The 22,970-nt window shown below is 41.6% G+C and overlaps 1 protein-coding gene across 1 annotated transcript in view; it reads right to left on the bottom strand.

Annotated features, from left to right (window-relative positions):
- Positions 1-22,970, bottom strand: part of ptk7a (protein tyrosine kinase 7a) — a 38,515-nt gene continuing 15,545 nt past the window's right edge. Inside the window, exons 2-9 of the mRNA XM_036126607.1 lie at positions 21,538-21,834; positions 9,460-9,562; positions 9,189-9,373; positions 7,710-7,829; positions 7,302-7,451; positions 5,341-5,488; positions 1,919-2,046; positions 1-283 (exon numbers count right to left, since the gene is read on the bottom strand). Of these exons, the coding sequence (XP_035982500.1) occupies positions 267-283; positions 1,919-2,046; positions 5,341-5,488; positions 7,302-7,451; positions 7,710-7,829; positions 9,189-9,373; positions 9,460-9,562; positions 21,538-21,834 (1,148 nt within the window). The 3' untranslated portion in view covers positions 1-266. The remainder of the gene's footprint in view (positions 284-1,918; positions 2,047-5,340; positions 5,489-7,301; positions 7,452-7,709; positions 7,830-9,188; positions 9,374-9,459; positions 9,563-21,537; positions 21,835-22,970) is intronic.

Below are 22,970 nucleotides of genomic sequence, written 5' to 3'. Positions count from 1 at the left end.
AAAAAAAAAAATAATAATTTTTTTTATTTGAGAATACCAACAAGTGTCGATGCATTAATCATCACAATGCAGAATGGTGAATATATAGATATAATTCAGTCCTGCATACTAAGATAATGCTTATAGAGCTAACGGTTTATGTTCTTTCATAAACAGCTCTGGTCCGTCAAAATGCGTAGTGATGTGGAGGTGCACCCTCTGGTACCGCTCAGTTTCCAGTGTACAGGTCCACAGTGCTGGAGCTCAGGCCCCGGCTTTCCCTGAAGTTACCGCCTCCTCGGGTCTGACACAGAGACAGGGGGGTTAGAAGAAGAGGAGTTAATGTAGCATCTGGCTGGATATTTTATATAAATATATATGTATATACATATATACACACACACATATACACACACATATATATATATATATATATATATATATGTATACATATATATATATATATATATATATATATATATGTATACATATATATATATATATACATATATATGTATACATATATATATATATATACATATATATGTATACATATATATATATATACACATATATATATATATATATATATATATATATATATATATATATATATATATATATATATAAGGGCTGGGCAACGATTAAAATATTTAATCGCGATTAATCGCCCTGATTAATTAATCGCATTGTATTTACAAACTCCAAGAATGAATTCAAAAGTAGTGTAAAGAGCACTTTTATTTTAATGTTCTGCTGCCATATGAACCAAAGTGTTGTAACATTTGTAGCACTTATTTTATACTGGATATTTTCAACCCATCTATTGAATTTAGTGCACTAGTTGATCTTTTCTTCATAAGAGAACAGCAAGCACTGCAGCCAAAATATGGCCTTTTTTGACCTGCTGTATATTAGCCAGTCCCTAAGCTTGATGTATCATGAAACTGTTGACCTTTTGGGTTTTGTGGTTTTTATTTTATTATTACAAATAAATAAATAATAATAATAATAATAATAATAATAATAATAATAATAATAATAATAATAATAATGTTATGTTCAGTGTTTTTTCGCTAATCCACCTCTTATATATTTCAATCCTTATGTAATTTTGTCTGTGTTGTGTGCACCTGCCTGTTGCTTTAATCCTATAAATTTCCCCGTCGTGGGATAAAAAAAGGATTAGCTAATGTTATCTTATCTTAAATAACACTTTTTAATATATGTACTGGGTTCTTTCAAGGTCTTAATTACATGTTATGTGTGGGCTCCAGTAACATCCATCCATCCATCCATCCATCCATCCATCCATCCATCCACTGATCTACCTGGATGTTCCCTGGAGGACTGAAACGCCTCAGTCAGAGACGTCAGTGTGTGGGTCTGTCGGGGCAATGACAGAAGTTTCGTCTCCTCTCTCCGTTTCTGGGGCTCGATGTTTTCATGTTTTTTCACGTGCTTAGATAAATTTGTTGTGTTTCCACTGAAATGAACCGGCTTTTTACAAAACATACAGCTTGATTTCATTTACGGTATCAAAATAAAGCCAAACGGTGCTACTTCCCCTTTTCATGTTTTTTCGCTGCTGCGGTCTCTCTCAGCTGTTTGTGTATCAAGTTTGTGTGAGAGCTGAGTGGGCGGGCCAGGCTGAGCCTGCGTGCTGATTGGCTGGCGCCGCTGAGCCATGTACGAGAGGGGAGGGGGAGCGGGAGAGTGCTTCCGTGACAGCTGACTGACACTGACTGAAAGCATGTGAGCAACATGCGTTAATGCGCGATAAAATAAATATCGCCGTTAATAGTCTAATGAATTAACGCGAAATTAACGCGTTAACTTGCCCAGCCCTAATATATATATATATATATATATATATATATATATATATATATATATATATATATATATATACCTCTGAGTGTGAGTTTGTTAAACCTACCCACGACATAGAGCTGAGCCACACGGTCTTTGATGCTGCAGCTGTTCCCGGCCACACATGTGTACCGACCCGTGTCTTCTGTGGTGACCTCTTTGATTATCAGCGAGCCGTTCGGCATCTTCTGGATTCTGGAGAACATGCAGACAAGACAGCAGGAACATGTGAGGCAGAGCAAAGAGGAGAGAAGGTTCCTCCATCTTTATGAAGCTGTTGGGGCTGGATGGGTTACGAGGGAGGAAAGAAGGGAGGAAGAATGGAAGGGTGGAAAGAAGGAATAATGGAAGGAAAGGAAGGAAGGAAGGAAGGAAGGAAGGAAGGAAGAAAGAAAAAAGGAAAGGAGAAAGGAAGGAAGAAAGGTAAGGTGGAAAGGAAAAAGGTAAGAAGGAAAGAAGAAATGGAGAAATGAAGGAAGAAAGAGAGAGAGTAAGGAAGGAAAGAAAGAAGAAAGGGAGAAAAGAAGCAAGGAATAATGGAAGGAAAGAAGAGAGGTAGGAAGAAAGAAAGAAGGAAAGGAGAAAGGTAAGGTGGAAAGAAGGAAGGTAGGAAGGAAGGAAAGCCGAAAGGGCCCCCGCCGGCCGCCCGCCGCCGCCCGAAAGGGCGAGTAAGGAAGGCCCGCCCGAAGCCCGGCCCCGAAGCCCTAATGGAAGCCCCGAAGCCCCGTGGCCTAGAAGAAGGCCGGTAGGAAGGAAAGAAAGGCCGGTAGCCCGAAGGGAGGACAGAAGAAAGGAATAATGGAAGAAGAAAGGTAGGAAGGAAAGAAGGAAAGGAGAAACGAAAGAAAGAAAGGGAGAGTAAGGAAGCATAGAAGAAAGGAAAGTAGGAAGGAAAGAAGAAAGGGAGGAGGAAAAGAAAGGGTGCAAGGAAAGAATCAGCAGGCAGGCAGGAAGGACTCAAGAAAAAAAAGGAAAAATACGATGACAGTAGTACACAAGGAATTCAAGAAGGAAGGAGAGGAGGACACAAAGGAAGGACACAAGGAAGCAAAGAAACAAAGAAAAGAAAGTGAGGTAGAAAGATCAAAGGAATGAGGACATACTGAAAGAATATAGGACATAAGGAAGAAGAGAAGCACTAAATAAGGGAGGTGAGACACAAGGAAACAAGGACAGAAGGAAGGAGTAAAGGAGTAAAGTAAATAAAGAAGGACAAAAGTGAAGTAGGACACAAATTGAGCACCGATTGTGAAGGTCACCAATGATATTCTCATGGCCTCAGATAATGGACTTGTGTCTATACTTGTCCTGTTAGATCTCAGTGCTGCGTTTGATACAGTTGATCACAATATTCTCCTACAAAGACTTGAACATACTGTAGGGATTAAGGGGAAAGCATTAGGCTGGTTTAAATCTTATCTGTCAGACAGATTCCAATTTGTCCATGTTAATAATAAATCTTCCTCAAACTCTAGGGTCACTTGTGGAGTACCACAGGGTTCAGTCCTTGGACCAATTCTATTTACTATATATATGCTTCCGATTGGCAAAATTATCAGACAGCATGGGATTAATTTCCACTGTTATGCTGATGATACTCAGCTATATTTATCCATAAATCCTGATGAATCCAATCAACTACTTCGACTGCAGTCATGTCTTGATGACATCAAAAGCTGGATGACTTTAAATTTCCTGCATTTAAATTCTGACAAGACAGAAGTTGTAATCTTTGGGCCAGAGTCTTCAAAAAATAAAGTTCTTAATCAATCACTTAATCTGGGTGGCATTAACTTGGCCTCTGGTAATAAAGTTAAAAATCTTGGTGTTGTTTTCGACCAAGACATGTCATTTAAATCCCATATTAAACAGGTTTCCAGATTTTCCTTTTTTCACCTCCGGAATATCGCCAGAATTAGAAACATTCTGTCCAGGAGTGATGCTGAAAAACTAGTCCATGCATTTGTTACTTCAAGGCTGGACTATTGTAATTCTTTACTATCAGGAAGTCCACAAAATGCAGTTCGAAGTCTTCAGCTGATCCAAAATGCTGCGGCAAGAGTTCTGATGAAAATCAACAAGAGGGATCGTATTTCTCCAGTTTTAGCTTCACTTCATTGGCTTCCTGTTAAATCAAGAATAGAATTTAAAATTCTTCTTCTAACGTATAAAGCCCTTAATAATCAAGCTCCATCATATATCAGAGCTCTGATTACCCCGTATGTTCCTAACAGAGCACTTCGCTCTCAGACCGCAGGTCTGCTGGTGGTTCCTAGAGTCTCTAAAAGTAGAATGGGAGGCAGATCCTTTAGCTATCAGGCTCCTCTCCTGTAGAACCAACTCCCAGTTTTAGTCCGTGAGGCAGACACCCCGTCTACTTTTAAGACTAATTTTAAAACCTTCCTTTTTGACAAAGCTTATAGTTAGAGTGGCTCATGTTACCCTGAGCTATCTCTATAGTTGTGCTGTGATAGGCTTAGGCTGCTGGAGGACATCAGGATCTAATTTTCTCACTCTTTAGAGTTCTACTGTTCTTCAATTATGCATTATGTGTCGTCATTTCTGCTTTAACTTTTTGTTCTCTCTCTTATCTTCATAGTAGGTACACCTGGTCTGGCGTTCTGTTAACTGTGACATCATTCAGGGAAGACAGATCACCTGATATTACCATCTAATGTAGAACAGATTACTGGATCAATGTGTGCTTCTGTGCTTTTTTGTCTCTCTTGTTGTGTCTCTGCTCTGTCTTCTGTAACCCCAGTCGGTCGAGGCAGATGACCGTTCATACTGAGCCCGGTTCTGCCGGAGGTTTTCCCTTTCTGTTAAAGGGGAGTTTTCCTCTCCACTGTCGCTTTATGCTTGCTCAGTATGAGGGATTGCTGCAAAGCCATGGACAATGCAGACGACTCTTCCTGTGGCTCTACGCTTCCCCAGGAGTGAATGCTGCTTGTCGGGACTTTGATGCAATCAACTGGTTTCCTTATATAGGAAATGTTTGACCAATCTGTATAATCTGATTGAACTTGACTTTGTAAAGTGCCTTGAGATGGCATGTTTCATGATTTGGCGCTATATAAATAAATAAAATTGATATAATTTGAATTGAAATTGAATATTGTGGATATAAAAGGTAAAAAAATCTGTTATTTTATTATTTTTTGTAAGACCGGATAGACCTCTGCCTCAAAGTGAGGAAATGTGCTGTATGTGTAGATTTCAAGTGATGCAGAGAGAGATAGCTTTGGGCAGGTTTTAAGAAATCATTGGTTTGTTGTTATTATAAATATCAGTTCAATGATCAATTTGCCCAAAAAGTTGCTGTTATTCATAGATTTATGAGAGAAACTGGAACCAGCGAGTCAGGGTAATAATAAAAATCACAAAACTCCAGAAAACTTCTCATCGCTGCATCTTCATTCTCCATTTAAATGGCTGCTTCATCATGCAAAAGCTGAACCTGACACACGTTTGAAGTGGCGCGTTATTTACCGGCTGTCCCTGGTGAGGTCCAGGGGCCTGTTCTTCACCATCCAGTGGATGTGAGGCTTGGGGTCACCGCTGGCCTGGCAGTGCAGGACCGCAGTCTGTCCCTGGAACACAGCTGTGTTTTCTGGCTCCACCTTAAAGCGAATGTACACTGAAAAACACATGCAAGCACAGACGGAGAGAAAAACAAGCAAAACGCTCATTAATGTGAGGCCACAAACCTGGACTGTAGAAACAGACTTTTAGCTCCTCGGTGCTATTCCTGACTGTAAAAGAAATAAAGTAACCCAGAGGGCAGACACCCTGTCTACTTAAAACTTTCCTTTTTGACAAAGCTTATAGTCAGAGTGGCTTATGTTACCCTCAGCTACCTCTATAGTTATGCTGCTATAGGCTTAGGCTGCTGGAAGACATCAGGGCCTATTTCTCTCACTCTGCTGAGTTCTCCTACTGTTCTCCAGTTTGCTGTTTGTTGTTATTTCAACTTTTAACTTTTAGTTCTCTGTCATTTTCTCTTCATAGAAGGTACACCTGGTCTGGTGTTCTGTTAGCTGTGACATCATCCAGAGAAGACAGCTCACTCGCTATTACTATATAATATAGAAAGTACTCCTGGGTCAATGTGTACGTCTGTACTGTTTGTGTCTCTGCTCTGTCTTCTCTAACCTGTTCACACTGAGCCTGGTTCTGGTTCTGCTGGAGGTTTTTCCTCCCTGTTAAAGGGGAGTTTTCCTCTCCACTGTCGCTTCATGCATGCTCGGTATGAGGGATTGCTGCAAAGCCATGGACAATGCAGACGACTGTCCACTGTGGCTCTACGCTTCTTCAGGAGGAGTGAATGCTGCTTGGAGAGACTTGATGCAATTTGCTGGGTTTCCTTAGATAGAAAACTTTTTGACCAACCTGTATAATCTGACTGGATTTGACTTTGCAAAGTGCCGTGGGATGACACGTATCATGAATTGGCGTTATATAAATAAAATTTAATTGACAATAAACGCTACTAGTTTGAACCTGAATGAGAAAAAACAATATAACCTACAATATAACCCTTCTAGTGTCTAGAACAGGGGTCGGCAACCAACTAAAGTCAGAGCTTCAGGTGCCGCCTGAACGTCTGATAGCTCGTCTAATCCAGCTGTTAGCTTGTTAGCTGGTTAATGACAGGAGCTCGTTTACGTGCGTAACTTTCCCGGATGTGATTAAAATGTGTAAGGATTAAAAAAAAAGTATTCTAAAAGTACCATTTATATGGGAGGAAAATCAAATAATCTCTCGTGCGTTTACTCGCATCAAGCTTTATTCAAAATAAAAACTCTGACATTAGCAGAGTTGATGATTTCCATAAAACAACAGTAGAAGTTTTGTACTTCGTAAGGAAAAAAAAAAAAAGAGGCAAAGATGCGTTGGTTCTGCTCTCGGTCCATTATGTCGCAAAAAATGTGTTATATGCAGTGTGATTTAATTTAAAATTTCAAAAGGGTTTTATGGCTCCCAGTGTTTTCTTTACTGTGTGAAACGGGTCCAAATGGCTCTTTGAGTGGTAAAGGTTGCCGACCCTTGGTCTAGAACAGGGGTGTCAAACTCATTTCTATATGGTGCCACTTTGGCATCATGAAGTCAAAAAAGGGGCGGTAGCACGTGTATAGACGATACTTTTCATTTCATAATTTCATTCCAGTTCACATAGAAGTATAAAAAACATAAAAATAGCAACCTTAGGCCCAGTTTATACAGTTTATCTGCAAGAAAAGTTGATATTGGGGTGAGTTACACTTACAGGAGGCACAGTTTTAGCCACTTTTTACACCTTAAAAGGATATATACCTGTACATTATGACATGTTATGCCTTTTTTTTTTTTTTGGCTCTTGAGGGCCGGATAATTTACCTTGACGGGCCAGATTCGGCCCGCGGGCCTTGAGTTTGACACCTGTGGTCTAGAAGGACGAGAAAGGGGCTTACCGGCCACAGTGAGGGTCACCAGGGCTCTGATCTCCCCCTGCAGGCTGTTGGAGGCGATGCAGATGTAGTTGCCAGCGTCGCTGCGAGTGACATTGGTGAAGCGCAGATAGCCGTTCCACTGATTCACATGCGGCGGTAGCTCTCCTCCGTCTGAGAAAGGTGGGGAGGAGACAGAGACGCAGGGGGCGGGGTTAAGGAGGAGACTGGCGCGCCATCACGGCTAATGGAGACAAACGAGACGAGGTCCTCACAGTACGCAGGTTTTAACAGGTCTCCCCTTAATGGGGACAAAGCTCTGCAGGCTGCTGCTGCTTTTTTTGTTATTGGGTGAGATGTTGTTCAAACGGCTTTTCTCATATCAGATCTACAACAACGGAGAGCCAAAGGTTAAACCCGCGTCACGCGTACCTGCTTTGGTCCAGCGGATTGTGGGGGGCTCTCGGCCCTTGGCGGAGCACTGGATGGTGATCTCCTTATCCAGCTCAAGGCACTGGGATTGCTGGGGGGTGGGTGTGAATTTCAGCCTCTCTGCAACACAAGTCCGGGAAAAACATTACATGTGGTTAGCACATGCAGTGAAAACATGCGGAGGTGGGGGGGAAGGTCAAAGCCTCTTTTGTGCAACTCTCCCTGCACACGAAATGATGCCAAGCTGACCTGCCGTGCCTCGCCAACACATTCAGACCCCTTAAACATTTGGTAGCAAGCTTTAATGTATTTTATTGGGATTTTATGGGAAAGACCAACAAAAAGTATTGCACGAGTAGAAATTGTTGCTACAAGTTTTTTTTTTTCTTTTTTAGACATTTAAATGTTTCTCGCTTTGTTTCAAAGCTCAGGCGTCTGCAGCTTTTACAGAACAAAGAACCACTTTTACCCTCAGTCCAGCTAAATAAAACTCGTTTAGAGCAGCGAATGTTATAAAACCTTTTAAAATTAGATAATTTAAGGAAACGTCATTTTGAAAGAACCACCTCTTTGTTTTGGTTTTTACGTTTTAAATTGAAGAAAAACATAAACCCTTTGCAAAAGGTTCTTTCTTGGGATGTTGATGTTTTAGATTAAGGTGGGGGAAAAAAAAGCTCAGATTTGAATTTAATGATGAGAAAAATAAATCTACTGGTAAATAAGTATTGCTGGTGCTTTTACTGTAATTCACTCTTGGACTACAAAATTGCTCGGAGAAATAAAAATGGCGGATTTGCACGACTGGTACGCCTTGGCTGCAACCCCATGACCTTGTTTAGCAGCTCCACAGCAAATACCCTGATGCAATAGTTAAAAAAAAACAGAATAGAAAACAGAATAGCTTCAAAAATATAAACTAAAAAGCTCCCAGAGAGACTACACAAATTTTCTTTGCATTCCTAGAGACTCCCAGTACTCAACAAAATCAATTAAAGGGCTAAAACAGTGGATTTTGCAGGACATGTCTCCATTAAATGTAAAGCACGCAGACATTTCTCCAGCAGGTAGACTGCAAAAAGGGAACTCAAAATAAGTAAAATTTTCTTGCATTTTTTGTATTTTTCCTTGATTTGAGCAGGCGAATAAGACTATTTGCCAATGGAATAAGATATTTGCACTTAAAATAAAAAACAATTCATCTCCATCGTCTTATTTCAAGTGCAGAATATCTAATTATCTTATTTTAGGGATAAAAATACTCATTCTATTGGCAAAAAGTGTTATTCAGCTCTTCAAATCAAGGAAAATATACTAATTTCAAGAAAACTTTACTTAGTTTAAGTTCCCTTTTTGCAGTGTATCTTCAGAGAGCTACAGCTTCCAGAGCAACCAGGGTTAAACTTTGATTAAAGCACAAACACATCATGAACAAAGTTTCATCACCACTTCTTTAAAGGATAAGGAGATAAACGTAGGCACCTATGACGGTGAGCGTGTAGTTGCTGCTGCTGCAGACGTGGCCGGCGGCGTTTTTGGCGCAGCAGTAGTACAGGCCGTTGTCGTCCGGAGTGACGTTCTGGATGGAAAGAGTCCTCTCCTTGTTGTTGATCTGGTGGCTGCTCTCCGTCAGCTTCACCCCGTCTTTGAACCACTGGCAGGTCGGCCTGAGAGGGACGGAGAGCAGGGCGGGTGAAAAGGGGGGAGGGTGTCCTCGGCAGACGAGAGGCGCGCTGCAGAGGAGGAGACTTACCGCGGGTGTCCATCGATGTGACAGCGCAGCACGACCGTGGCGGAGCTCTCGATTTCCCCTTCAGGAACCGGCTCCTTCAAAGTCACATTGCCACTCTCCAGCCCTGCAGAGTCCAGGAGACGGACAGGAGGGAATAAAATAAAATAAAAAAATGGAGTTAAGTGGTCACCATGTCAACCCAGGACACATTGCAAGACAAACGAGAGCAGTCAGGGTGAGGAAAGCTTTAGCTCGGCTTTTTCAGACACTTAATGCACGGCTGGTTGACTCGCTCTGCGATGGAGGGATGCAGCGCTGTCGGAAAACGAGGCAGAGGCGAAAGGAAGCAACGAGGCAAGAATCAACGCCATTTGACACAGCGAACGTGAAGGAAAAACCTCAAAAAAGGCCCGAGGAGGAGAAAAAAAATTCTTCGCAATATATATAATATATATAAATATCAAGCCTGTCAGCAGCTCTGGAGAAGGCTGGTTGTGTGAGAGTAGGAGATAAAAAAACAGAGGAAGGACAGAACAGAGGAACTGAATTGGTGTAGTTTTGAGTTTTACTCAAATCCAGACGTTGGTGCATGATAAAAACTCAGCTTTTAATTAATTCATCAGAATTGTCTCCATTCAGTGAGCTTTTGCATAGAAAGCCAAAGCCTGCTCCTACTGCTGAGAATAGAGTTTCCCCCAATTTGTTTCAATTGAGCTCAAAAGAATATGCAAACTGGGCGGCCATCTTTTAAAACCTTTTCAAAGTTTTGCATCTACAATTATTTATCCCTTTCATACAGCAATTCTGACTAATTTCTGTGGTTGAAATATTGCATGCTCACTTTTTGCAGAGCCTCTCATCTCATCATATGAAGCCGTTTTATCCTCCAGGTAAACCCGGAGGTGTAACCAGAAACTGTCAACTTGTAAAAATGCAACAGAAAAACAAACTAATATTTTCATATTTTACAATGAATTGCTGATTAGGATGTGCAATAAATCAAGTATGTATTTTAATTTTATTTATAGCTTCGGGTTTCCTGTGTTTAAAGCAATGTGGGAAAACACCAGACAACAGGAAAAGCATCATAAAACTGGGAATATTGTGGGATTTATTAATATTTGGATGTGATCAGACAAATGTGCATTTTACTATGAATCATCATATTTCGGAAAACAAGCAATTTATCCATATGAGAGGTTTGTTTAATATATCAAATGCATAACATTATGCAACATCTATGCACAGTGCAAAGGATTGCATGTGCAAAAGACTGTTTCAGTGCAACATTTGGCCATATGAAGATTTCCTGGGTCTGCGTTGTGATTGGTTGGGAGGATATAACGACTGTAATATTAACATACATGGCTTTCTATCATCAATATACCTCTATCGTTCAATATATATTGTTATTGAATTATCGTCCAGCCCTAGTTAAGCACCTTTTAGACAAAAAACATCACAAACAACTGTACAGAAAAGTAATAAATGATCAAAGAGCTCTTTAAGAAAAATATAAAAAGTTTTTTTCCCTAAAGATCAAAGAAAGCATTTGTTGCACCATGATGCTGGAAAATAAATCATCATCGCAGCATCCAATAATAATGTCCCGTCTTAATGGTCTTCCAGTATGGAACAGCCTGAACACACATTCTCGTCTTTTTTAAAACGTTTGTGATGAACCACATTTTCCTTCGCTTTTCTCTTTTTTTCCCCTCTGTAATAACGAGGACGAACCGGGAAAGTAAAGGAATTAGGCTGATTTAAATACATTTTCCAGAACCTTATAGAGCAGTGGAGACAGAGAGCACACCAACTACCCGGGTAAAAAAAAAAAATTGTTTTTATCCGTCTGGATTCGCCCCCTCTGCGCTTTGTTTACTGTACAAATATTTACAGCTGCCATCCAGTGAAAACAGCAACTAGCTGTTATTCATGCGCTGCTATCCAAGCACGAGAAGCAGTGACTCTGTAGGGTGTAGTGTTGCTCCCAGAGTTAGCTCCGGGGGATGGCCCGGTATAATCGCCGGCCTGTTGGAGTTGGTGCTCGTACTCTGAGCATTTATTTATGCGAGACATTCCACCGGAGCCGAGGCTCGCTCCTCTGGCCTGTGGCTTGATGGCACGCCGGGATCGTCTATGAAATATGCATGGCATGAGCCAACCTGAGACAGCTGAGGAGGAGGAGGAGGAAGGGAGGCGCTCCCCCTCTGAGGTCAGCCGGGGCGCTGGAGGAAGACCCATCACAATGAAGCACGCCGCAACCTGGCAGAGCTGCCCCCCCGAGGTTCCTCAGCCAACCGTCTCTACAGTAACAAGGCCTCCATCCCTGCTGTTTATGGCTCCGCCCGAGCCAGGCGGGGCTCATTAGAGCCTTCTCAAAGCAGATGTGCAACAATGGCGGCGACGCGGGCTCCACTCCCCCCCCCCCTGCACTTCAGCGCGTGTCGTTTAAGGCGGGAGAGACGAGTGGTTTGTGTGCAGGCGTGCCGGCGAGGAGCGGTGCACGGATAACGATGCCGCGCCCGTAAACACGCCTGCAGACGTACTGGAATTATTGAGATGCTTCAGGATGACAGTCGGTTATGTTTCCTGTTCAAGGTCAACGGCTTTGACAACTTTGGGGTGGGGGGGGGGGTGTAACTCAGCTACAAGGACCTGGAGCCAGACACTTATTGGTGGCCTGAAAGCAACAGGGAGGAAAAATTGAATCTGTGGGTCAAGAATCAGGTGGAGAGCAGGAATGATGTGAAGAAATGAGTCCAATTTGCAGTCGGATGGTTAGAAAAAAACAGATCTGCTGCAAATGCTTATAGACGACCTTGCAGAAGTATTTGTAATTATTTCTACCTTATACGGCCCTGCAAACTGCTGTGTGTTTTACTTGTGATAAAACACAAAATACCAAATAATTGTAATTTGGAAAGGATAGGTAATATTTTTAAACAACAAAATCTAAAAAGTGTGGCATGCTTGTGCATCCACCCCTCGTTAATCTGAGTAAACACTTACAGAAACACGTCTTTCTGAAATTAAAGCCGACAACCCTTTTCCAAGTGTGTTTCTACCAGCTTTGCACGCCCGAACACAGATTTCTTCTTCAATTCTGCTGCGCAGGATCGCTTCAGCTCTTTTCAGCTGGATGGAGAACTTCCCCGTCTCTGCAGGAAATGAAAAACATTCCCACGGCGTCGTGCTGCCACCTCTGTGCTTCATGGTAAACATGTCTGTGGCACACGGTCTCTGCTGATATCAACATATTGGGGGCATCCCTTGTTAAACTGGAAAAGAGGACTTATCGTGGCTTTCTTTCTAAAAAGCTATTAGCTGCAAACGATCACGTTTGTGATCCAGTTAGCGATTATCCTGCCTGAGCTGTGGATCTCTGCAGCTCCTCCAAAGTTACCATAGACTTCTTAATTGCATCTGTGATCAATGGGCTCCTTACCCGGTCTTTTAGTTTGGATAAATCATAAAGGCATGACAGGCTTTCATTTACATTTTCCCCCTTTTAGACAATTTCAACAGCGGTCAGTGAGACGTTCACAGCTTGGGACCCTGCTTTAAACTTCGCCACATGCGTTTCTACTGCGATTCATTTACACTCTGAAGGCAGCTGACTGCCACTGACTTTATGTAAGGCTCTCAAGAGTCAAGCAGGCTAAATAAAAACAGTTTTCCCCTCTCTCTTTACTTCTAGGGTCTATTGGTGTTGGTAGGTTACATAAAATCCCACTAAAATAACCCGACTGCATGTTAAAAAGGTTAAGGGAGCATAAATGCTTTTGCATGGCACTGCAGCTATTACAAGTTTAAATCATTTAGCGCTACCAGATGGCATCTAATCAATAGAAACTAAACATAGAAAGCTATTTTCAAGGTAACCCTCCGCCCAAAGACAAAGCAGTACATTTTGGCCGTGACCCAGTTGGATGAAATTCTTCTGCAGGTTAGCTTCACGTTCGACCTGGACGTTTATAATTAAACAGCCACGCGTTGTGCCCCTCCAACTCAGATCTGCACCCAGAAGTTCGACTTTAATAACATTTTTTTGAGGTAATCACGCTCAGAACACACGACTAAGTGTCGGAGCAGGCCTGCCAGCTAACGCCATAATTAGGGGCGTATAATTATGTAGAGAGTGCTTCCTGCTCTTCCTCCCAACACAATAACAGACGGATTGTGAGGATGTCGGCGGGTGAGGCAAAGGCATCACACATGAATGTGTGCGACTTTCATTCAGCGGGGCCATTTGTTGCCATGGCTAAGGGTCTCTGCAGCAGAAAAACACCAGAAGTTGTTACCTTGAGAAGTAATGGGCAGCATTTGACTGACAGAGCCATGTGTGTCGGGATTGTTCCCGTGCTGCAAACACCAACACACCCCGAGTGGTCGAGGCCAGCTGTCAGGAGGGCTCAGCTTCTATCAGCCGTGTTCGACTGAAGCGCTCACATTCAGAGAGATGTGTGTGACAAAGCAGCCTCCTTGGGGAAAATCAAAACCATCATCTAGACGTATAAACGATGACAGGAGCAGAACAAGTGGCCGCTGCTGCAGAAATGTAGGTTAGGAAGGCTTGCTGCGTGACCAGAGCAAAGACGGTGCACACGTGTGCAAGCCGGCACGCGCTTTCAGATCTCAATCGGGGTGAAAAATGCGCCTGATTGCTCGCATTAGTTGAATATTTGGCTCATTTCTGCAAGCTATGTCCTCAAATCCAGAACCGTGCTGGCCAGCATTTCCTCAAAGACTGGCACAAAGCTTTGCCCTGAGGGACGACTACAGTGCAGCTGATGGTTGTGAAGCCCGAGCACGGGGGGGGGGCCTCTCCTGGAAGCCAGTGACCGAACGGGACAAAAGGCTCGTAGACAGGGGCTAAAACCTCTATTAGTGAAAACAGAGGGGGGATAATTTCTCTTGGAAAAACTCTACCCCCAGGATTAGCCCACCCACCACTGAAGGCGAGATGAATTAACTCTCACTCTTCAGTGGAGGAGGGGCACAAGCTTCCAAGTCCATGTACTGTACAAATGGAGCACCCCCCCCCCCCCCCTCGCCTCCTTACAACCTACATTTACTGCCATGCACGCAAACTTGCATACACATCAGTGAATGCACATGCAGGATTAATGCCGAGGGGCTAACATTACAGCTGCACAGGGCTCTATCGTCCGATTAATGCATGTTGGGTAAATATGGCGCAATCTGTCCAAACACGCTTGGATCCTCCTACAGAGACGACGCCAACATGTAGCAAGAAGACACGATTAGGACTGGACTCTGCTTCCTGAAATTGAATTATAAACTGTACAACAGTAGATTCTCTTGCTATAAATATGTTATTCCAGTAATATTTGAGGCTGCATCTACCCTGCATACAGGCACTATGCGTACTAAAGTAACAATAGGCTCAAAATTATCAGCAAAACGACACATATGCTTGTGCCCTCAGCCCTGCTCTCTTCACCCTCTTCACCCACGACTAAACTGCCATCTACCGCATATCCAACAATGGTGAGACCCACTACAGAGAGGAGGTCCACAAACTTACACAGTGGTGCTCCAGGAACAACCTCATCCTGAACACAAGCAAGACCAAGGAGGTAATGATGGACTATGATAAGATAAGATAAGATAGTCTTTATTGATCTCACAATGGAGAAATTCACTCGTCACATCGGCTCATACAAGAAGGTGCAGAGTAGGGAAGGTGCATTCAGTTATATACAGTGAATCTTCATATCTACAATGGATCAAAAGAATACAAAAAAAAGAAAAAAAAAAAAGGAAATGGGAATGTAAATGTCTCATTTACATTACAGGAGGTCCAGGAAGACTGAACACGCTCCTCTCGGCATAGATGGTGGAGGGTGTGGACAGAATTAGGTTCCTGGGCATTCACATCTCCTCTGACCTCTCCTGGACTTAGAACACCTCCCGCCTGGTGAAGAAGGCCCAACAGCGGTCTCTTGTCTTCAGGAAACTGAAACTCAGTGTTAAAAAACTTTTACAGAGCTACGATAGAAAGCATCCCATGTCTCAGCGAGACAGTGTGGTATGGGAGCTGCAAATCAGGAGAGGAAGGACGTAGCAGGGCTGGTGAAGACAGCACAAGGGATCGTCCATGTCCTGTAGACGGCATCCTACGGGTCCAGAAAAGGGCCTGACGTACAGCCACAGATCCCACCCACTCAGGAAATGCACTGTTTGTCCCCCCTCCATCAGATAAACGATTCAGGAACAGTAAATCAAAAACAGTTAGACATAAAAACTGCTTCTTTCCCAAAACTGTAAAGGCAATCACCCCCTGCTAAGAATAAAATAATTATTAAATTAATTAATTATTAAATTAAAACGTTTCTTGTATTGGTGTGGATGTGTCTCTCGGCAAGATTTTGTTGTGAAAATAAAAGATTCTTGATACGTCAATACTCACACGAGCGCGTTTATTGTAATGACAGCCAACGTTATTTCGTTGTGATTTAGAACTAAGGTCTAATTGATATTTGTGGTCAAAAAACTAAACTTTTATACATTCGACACTAATCGATGTCAATTTTGCAGACGTCTAATCAACACATTTTTACATTATTGGTATCCGAGTCCCTGCTTAGATTCAAGAGTTTATCTTATGTCGGTTGACACCATAGCATTAGCTAATGAGCCATGTGACCGTTTAGCACAGCAAAATCATCTACAAATTATAGGTTAATTGTGATTGCATGTCTTACAAAACTGTATCATAAGGTTTGCACAGGATTTTTTTTAAAACCACCTCTTCTGCAAGCTAGACTTAGAGAGTTACTTCTGTTGCTGCAAAGACTTACATTCATGAAACAGGAGAGTAACAGTTTCTCTAAGTTTTGCCCACACATACACAACTAACCACAACCGCATTGGTTATTGAACTAATCTTCACCATACTGAACTTTAGCAGCAGGAAGAGCTGTGTGAAAAGGTGAATCTAATTCAGCTTAACCCCCAGATTCCATAATCTCCGCTCAAGACCGGTTCCCTGAGTCTGTGAAAAGCAGCGCCTACTATCCGGTTACTCCGTCTGGATCCGCTCCAAGTCCCTTCGAGCCAGAGGAAAGCAAATGCAGTTCAGCTTATCAGTTTATTTATCATCGTCATTACAAGCAGAATGCAAATCTACTTGGAGAGGATTACCAGATTTCAAATTGAATGTTTAAATGACAAATCTACTTCCTTGTTCGGTGAAATAAACTGTTTACATCCCACATTTAAACAAAACAGTTAACTTTACTGTGAATATATATATATATATATATTGCTAGAAATAAATCATAAAATAAATACAACTTTTGGTCAAATACACAACCAGAAGTTAAGTTTTGCTCTAAGGAGAAGCATTATATTACAGTAAATTATTGGGGGTAAATTACATGCTTACCTATGAGATTTCTTTTCTAGATTGACATTTTGATACGTTTGTCATTTCAAACCACAAACCGTGTTAAAAACCTTAAAAAACAATAAAAAAGAAAAAAAGTTTGTAATGTTTCTTAAAGTTCCTTGAGCTTTTGATACAAGATAAAAAGGTCTGCAGCTTATCAGAAAATTAGACGACTGCGCTAACTTTGGTTAATAATCGCCAAGATGGTAACCGCATGCCTCTCTCACTTTCATTTATGCTTTCAACTTAATTTGTGAGATTTAGCATCTTGGGCATTATAATCGAGGAGTGGACTTGTACTGCAGTGTACGCAAAGTGCAAATCATGAAATTTTTATTATGTTCCATGCATCCCTTTATAATTTTAATGCGCAACAGTTTGATGCAAAACTAAGAACTGTCGCTTCATGCATGCTCAGTATGAGGGATTGCTGCAAAGCCATCAACAATGCAGACGACTCTCCCTGTGACTCTCAACTCTTTCAGGAGTGAATGCTGCTTGTTGGGACTTTGATGCAATCAACTGGGTTCCCTTGTTTAGGACATTTTTTGACAAATCTGTATAATCTGACCCAATCTGTATAATCTGACTAAATTTGACATTGGAAGGTGCCTTGAGATGACATGTTTCATGAATTGGCGCTATATAAATAAAATTGAATTGAAAAAAATAGAGCTGCACGGTATATCGAATTGAAACCACTGCACACAGTGACAGATATTGCATAAATATGTAAACTATGTTTTTATGTTTTCATGATGTAAAACACTTTGAACTGCCTTGCAGATGAAATGTGCCATACAAATACACTTGACTCGACTATCACTGTGTGCAATATCCCAGTCACTAAAGACTCCTTGATGTCAATTTATGGTAGGATTTCAAATTCAATGCATGCAAAAGCTGCACATAAATCATATTTGGCTAGTTGGACACTTGATGCATACCTTTAGTGGCAGAAGACACAAAAGCTCACACAGAGAGGCGGGGACATAGTGATGAAAGAAAAGAGTCAGAACTGCAAGAGTTAAAAGTAATGAATATCGTCATTGCAATATTAAGCAATAGATTTCTGAGAACATGCATTTGGTATAAGGTGTGTTTGAGATTTTTTTTTATTCATTATGAAATTTCTGCCGCTTCTGGAATTCAACACATTGTAAACACACTGTTGTTTTATATAAACACATAATCAGATGCATTGTTTTCTCAAACAAAAAGCCTTTTATTGATAAGGAAGAGTTCCTTTAAGTGCGTGGGAATAATGTTAACGACGCGCCAGACAAATACAGTTTATCCTGGATCACGATGGAAACCCTGAAGAAGAACTGGCACTTCTTGTCGAACCCGTTCCCTTTTTTTTTTTATGACTTTAATCTGTGGGAGTGTGTCGGGTTGATCTTCACTGACACAATAAATCATTTGGCAGATCCAACATGACTGCAGCCATCTTCAAACTCAAAAAACAGACATTGTTCTCTGGGTCTTTCTGGCTAAAGCTACGCATTTAAAAGACGGAGCTCAGAGAATCGGCCCGTTTGCCTCTGATCAGCCCGTCTCTCGAGAACGCAGAGAGGGGGCGGTCTGGACTCGCATCTGTTCCTGTAATCAGCCTTTGAACAAGAATCATCACTGCGAGGAAAAACCTCCTGAAACCATCTGAATGTAGCCAAGGAAGAGAACGTGTTCCAGATGGAGACATTTTTCATCCCCTTTTTCCTTCTTCATCCCTTCTACTTCTGTCTCTGCAAAGGCTGAGATGCACAAAAGGCTTTCCAGTAACAACTGGTACCTGAGGGCTCTCTGTTATTTATCCCACACGGACCTGGGTTGAATTCCCCGGGCATCTTCAGAAACAAGGAGAGCCACTCATCTTTAGTTAGGAGGTTAAACTAGACTAAGACGCTGGCGAGCCTCCTGTCTAAAAAAAAAAAAAAGGGGGGACAAAAAGTTTACAAAAGCAGGCGAGTAAAAAAGCTGGAGCAAAGAGGCCAGTAATGAACGAAATCTAAATAATTACACAGCCAGGAGGTAAATTACGCCGGTCTGTGAGTTCTTGACAAAGGCCTTTTGAGGCTATATGAGAAAAGACAGTGTTACACAACAGGGATGAAAACACAGGCAACAAGAAACACATGGTTGGTGGCACATGGATCTAGTTTCCAGTAGAAAGAAGGAGCCAGAAAGAACAAGCCAACAAGGTGGAAACATTCCTCTAAGTCATACAACCCGTCATCCTATATGCTGACTTTTGTTCTGCTTTTTTAACCAGAAACTCGACGCTTGGCCTTGGCACCATTAATTAGTGCTACAGAACCGTTCACAAGTTTGATATGGGGGGAAAAAAGTAGTGCACTGAAGTGAAATGGGACGAAAATGATCAATAGATTTAAAAAAATTAAAAACTTTTTCGGAAAAGTGCATGTACAATTTAGCAAACATATACCTTGGGCTGGACGATAATTCAGTATCAATATCGACTGATAGATGTATATCGATGATAGGAAAAAAAGATCAATAAAAAGTTCAATAGAATAACAGGTTTCCTTCCTTTTGCATTCTAGTAAATCATGTAGGTCAGGGATGGGCAACTGGCGGCCCGGGGGCCGCACACGGCCCTCGTCATCACTCAGTGCGGCCCGCGAATAGATCAATAATAATTTAATAATGATAAAAATAAAAAAAAATAAAAAAACTTGTAATTATACTTTTGGCCGTACCCAAACAATAGCGGGCATGGGCCGCTTTGCAACAGCGAGGAAGAAAGTCAAGAGCCCTGGCCACTAGCAGTGGAATAAAGGGAAAACTTGACGAGAAAGTCACATTTTTCAGACAAAATGGGAAGAAGTATGGACATGGGGAATTTTTTTTTTGGTCTCTTGTCATTCACACACAACATAAACCGTGAGAGCCGACGTGAGTTTTGAAACTACAAAGCTTTGTCTTAAGCAGAAGATCAAACGTGCAGCACCGCGTTCACAGACCAGTGTGATGCATTCGTGAGCGTCAGAAAGCCATGGTGCATTCAGGAGCATGGGATATTAGATTTTTCAGAATAAAAAGCTAACAGATGTGCATAATCAAAAAGTAACAGAAATACAATTATAGAGCATTCAGTATTGTAAGAATGCCCACACAGTTTCTGGATAGACACGTTATTGTTTGAGTTAAGTTCTGTGCCGTTTTATGCCTCTTTCCTTGTAAATTTGAAATGACCCATGCTCCTGAATGCATTAATATGGAGTTTAAATTCCTTTTTTGCAATTTTTTTTAAAGCAAGCAGTTTGTCTTTTGCTTAGGGACATATTAAAATGCATTTATATGCAGAAAATAGTTATATGTTGGTGCAGTAAACATACAGATATAAATTCATCTAAAATTGGTTGTTATTGAGAATAATTTGTAGCGTCTTTCATATCCAATTATTTGAAGTGCGTGGTCATGTGGCCCTCCAATGGTCGTGCTGAAAAAAATGTGGCCCTCTTTATCATGGAAGTTGCCCATCCCTGATGTAGGTTAATACTACAGTCGTTACATCCTCACAACCAATCACAACGCAGACCCAGGAACCTCTGTCACCAAGCTCTGCCCCCTTCAGAGAGTTCAGAGAAGCAAGCGTTCTTTTTCCTCTTTTAAAACCTTAATGTTTTGGTAAAAAGTTGGTTGAATAAAGGGTTGAGTTTAAATTCAGTGTTTGTGTGATCGGTATCTAAAAATAGGTTGCTAAGCAACAGCATAAAATGAACAGGGCTGCAATTAAAATATTTTTTGTTACTTGTTGATAATTAGCGATATCGATCAATATGCTTTCTATTTTATCAATATGTTTTTTTTTGTATATCCAGCCATACTTGTACCACTGCACTGCAAAAACAGATCTAAAAATAAGTAAAATGTTCTTAAAGTTAGTGTATTTATCCTTGATTTGAGCAGGTAAATAAGATGATCTGCCAATGCAATGAGTATTCTGACCCCTAAAATAAGATCAGACATCCTGCACTTGAAATAAGATGATGGAAATGAGTTGTTCCTATTTTAAGTGCAAAAATTCTTATTCCATTGGCAAATCATCTTATTTACCTACTCAAATCAAGGACAAATACACACATTTTAAGAACATTTTACTTATTTCTAGTTCTGTTTGTGCAGTGTAATTAAAATACAGTGCATTCAACCCCCTTTAGAAGCCACCTAATCGGTCAATAAAGAGTACCCCGAGTGCTGAACATCCCATAATCACTGTTTAAGTCCCTTATCTAAGAAAAAAAAAAGGAAACTATGGGACTATGTAAGTAAACCCCTTCAAGATGTGGCGGTCCGGCTGAACTGATGAGCTGATGGGCTCTGGGTGAGATGCAAAGATTCAAAACTCATGTGGAAGGAGCGGTTGACAGGAAACGTTTTAGTCATGCATTTTAGAAATCTGTTGTTTTTTTTCCCCCCCAAGAGGAATGAAGCTAAAAGTAGTCGACACCGAAAATGAAACCTTCTCCATTGGGACACGTGGTAGTGGCAGGATCGTGCTGTGGGATGCTTTCCTTTGAGCAGGAAGCTGATGAGAAAAACGGAGCTAAAGGTTCACTTCCTGGCAGGACAACGCTGCCCTGAACACGGAGCCAGAGCTGCAACTGAACCCATCAGATCAAAGGATACTCATCTTGTTAAAATGTCAGTTTACTCACATTTAATATTGAAGGAGGCTTCAGTGGACGTCAGCATCTCTCCTGTGCCGTAATTTAGCGCCTTGCAGTAAAAGCTCCCGGCGTCCAGCTGCCGATCCACCGAGATGAACTTCAGGTTGCTCCCTTCCTGGAAGCGCCTCTCCGTGTTCTCCAGGCGTTCGTCGTCTTTATACCACTCGTACGTGATGTTGGCCGGGTTGCCGACTTCGCAGCGCAGCATGGCGCTGCGGCCGTGCAAAGCATCCTGGGACTTGGGCTCCTTGGTGAACTGGATGGAGATGGCCTGAATGGACAGAACTGGATAACAGAAGAGAGAGAGAGAGAGAGAGAGAGAGAGAGGGGGAAGTAAACGAGGAGAGAGCATCACGGCTGGGCAGCTTTTAACATTTTATAGCTTTTTTCCGTTCATTAACTGTAGGCCGCAGCAACCACTTAGCCATGTGGAAGAATGTGATGTTGAGACAATAATGACTCTAGGTAAATTATTATGCTGTGAAAAGATCAGACTTAACTTAGGGAAATAATGTTGTTGCTTTTTTTTAGTTTGTGATGCCTCGGTGTGAGTGGGTAACCCAACAGTCACACACAAAAAAAAAACAAAAAAAAAAAAACCTGCATCCCTCCTGCACTCGTAAAGCTTTTATTTTTACTTCATGATGCTGTAAACAAGACCGGTTTCAGCTTCATTTACTCCTGTTAGCCACATCTAAATGAAAGTGACGACAGTTTTGTGCAATTTGAGGTAAACAGACGGAGTTGAGACTTTTTTAAGAGAATCAGAAATACTTTAATAATCCCAGGGGGAAATTACTGAAATAAATAAATAAGATCGATCTATCTATCTATCTAGTTATTAGTGTATGGTATGGTAGAGGATCTGTCATGCTGTGGGCCTTTTCAGCCATGCTGAAAAGACGAAACATATCGAGATAAATATATCTGCATCAGCCTTAAAATACCGAGATGTTATTTCTGGTGCATAATCGCCCAGCCCTACCGTGTCGGTTCCTTTATGTTCATCCAACATTAAATTTGATTTTTGTTTTTTTAAAAACCATACAGAAGTTTGTGAAAGGTGAAAAAAAGTTGTGGAATAGTTCAAGGGGTATGAATACTTTTTAAAAACCAAGAATATTTTAGGTTTGCGGTCTGCTGAATAGGTTTATCCACAAATATTTGGGATTTATGGCAAAATGCACACATAGCAAAGCGTAATCAATCATCGGCTCAGCATCTGGTTTGCGGCGTTGTATGGAGGCGCTGCGTGATTTATTGCCCCACGGATTGAAACAACTCCTTTACTATCTAAGCAAACGGCCCCCTGAACAACTTCCCCCGCGAGGCAGCGGATTCATTCCATCTGTGTAAAAACGGGGATGAAAAGCAGCATATGGGGCCGGAGAAATCAGCCTAACGATCCAACGTCAACCCAA

Source organism: Fundulus heteroclitus, chromosome 22 (assembly GCF_011125445.2).
Source record: "Fundulus heteroclitus isolate FHET01 chromosome 22, MU-UCD_Fhet_4.1, whole genome shotgun sequence".
In the NCBI taxonomy this organism is placed as follows: domain Eukaryota; kingdom Metazoa; phylum Chordata; class Actinopteri; order Cyprinodontiformes; family Fundulidae; genus Fundulus; species Fundulus heteroclitus.
This window is presented reverse-complemented; position numbering and strand designations above follow the sequence as displayed.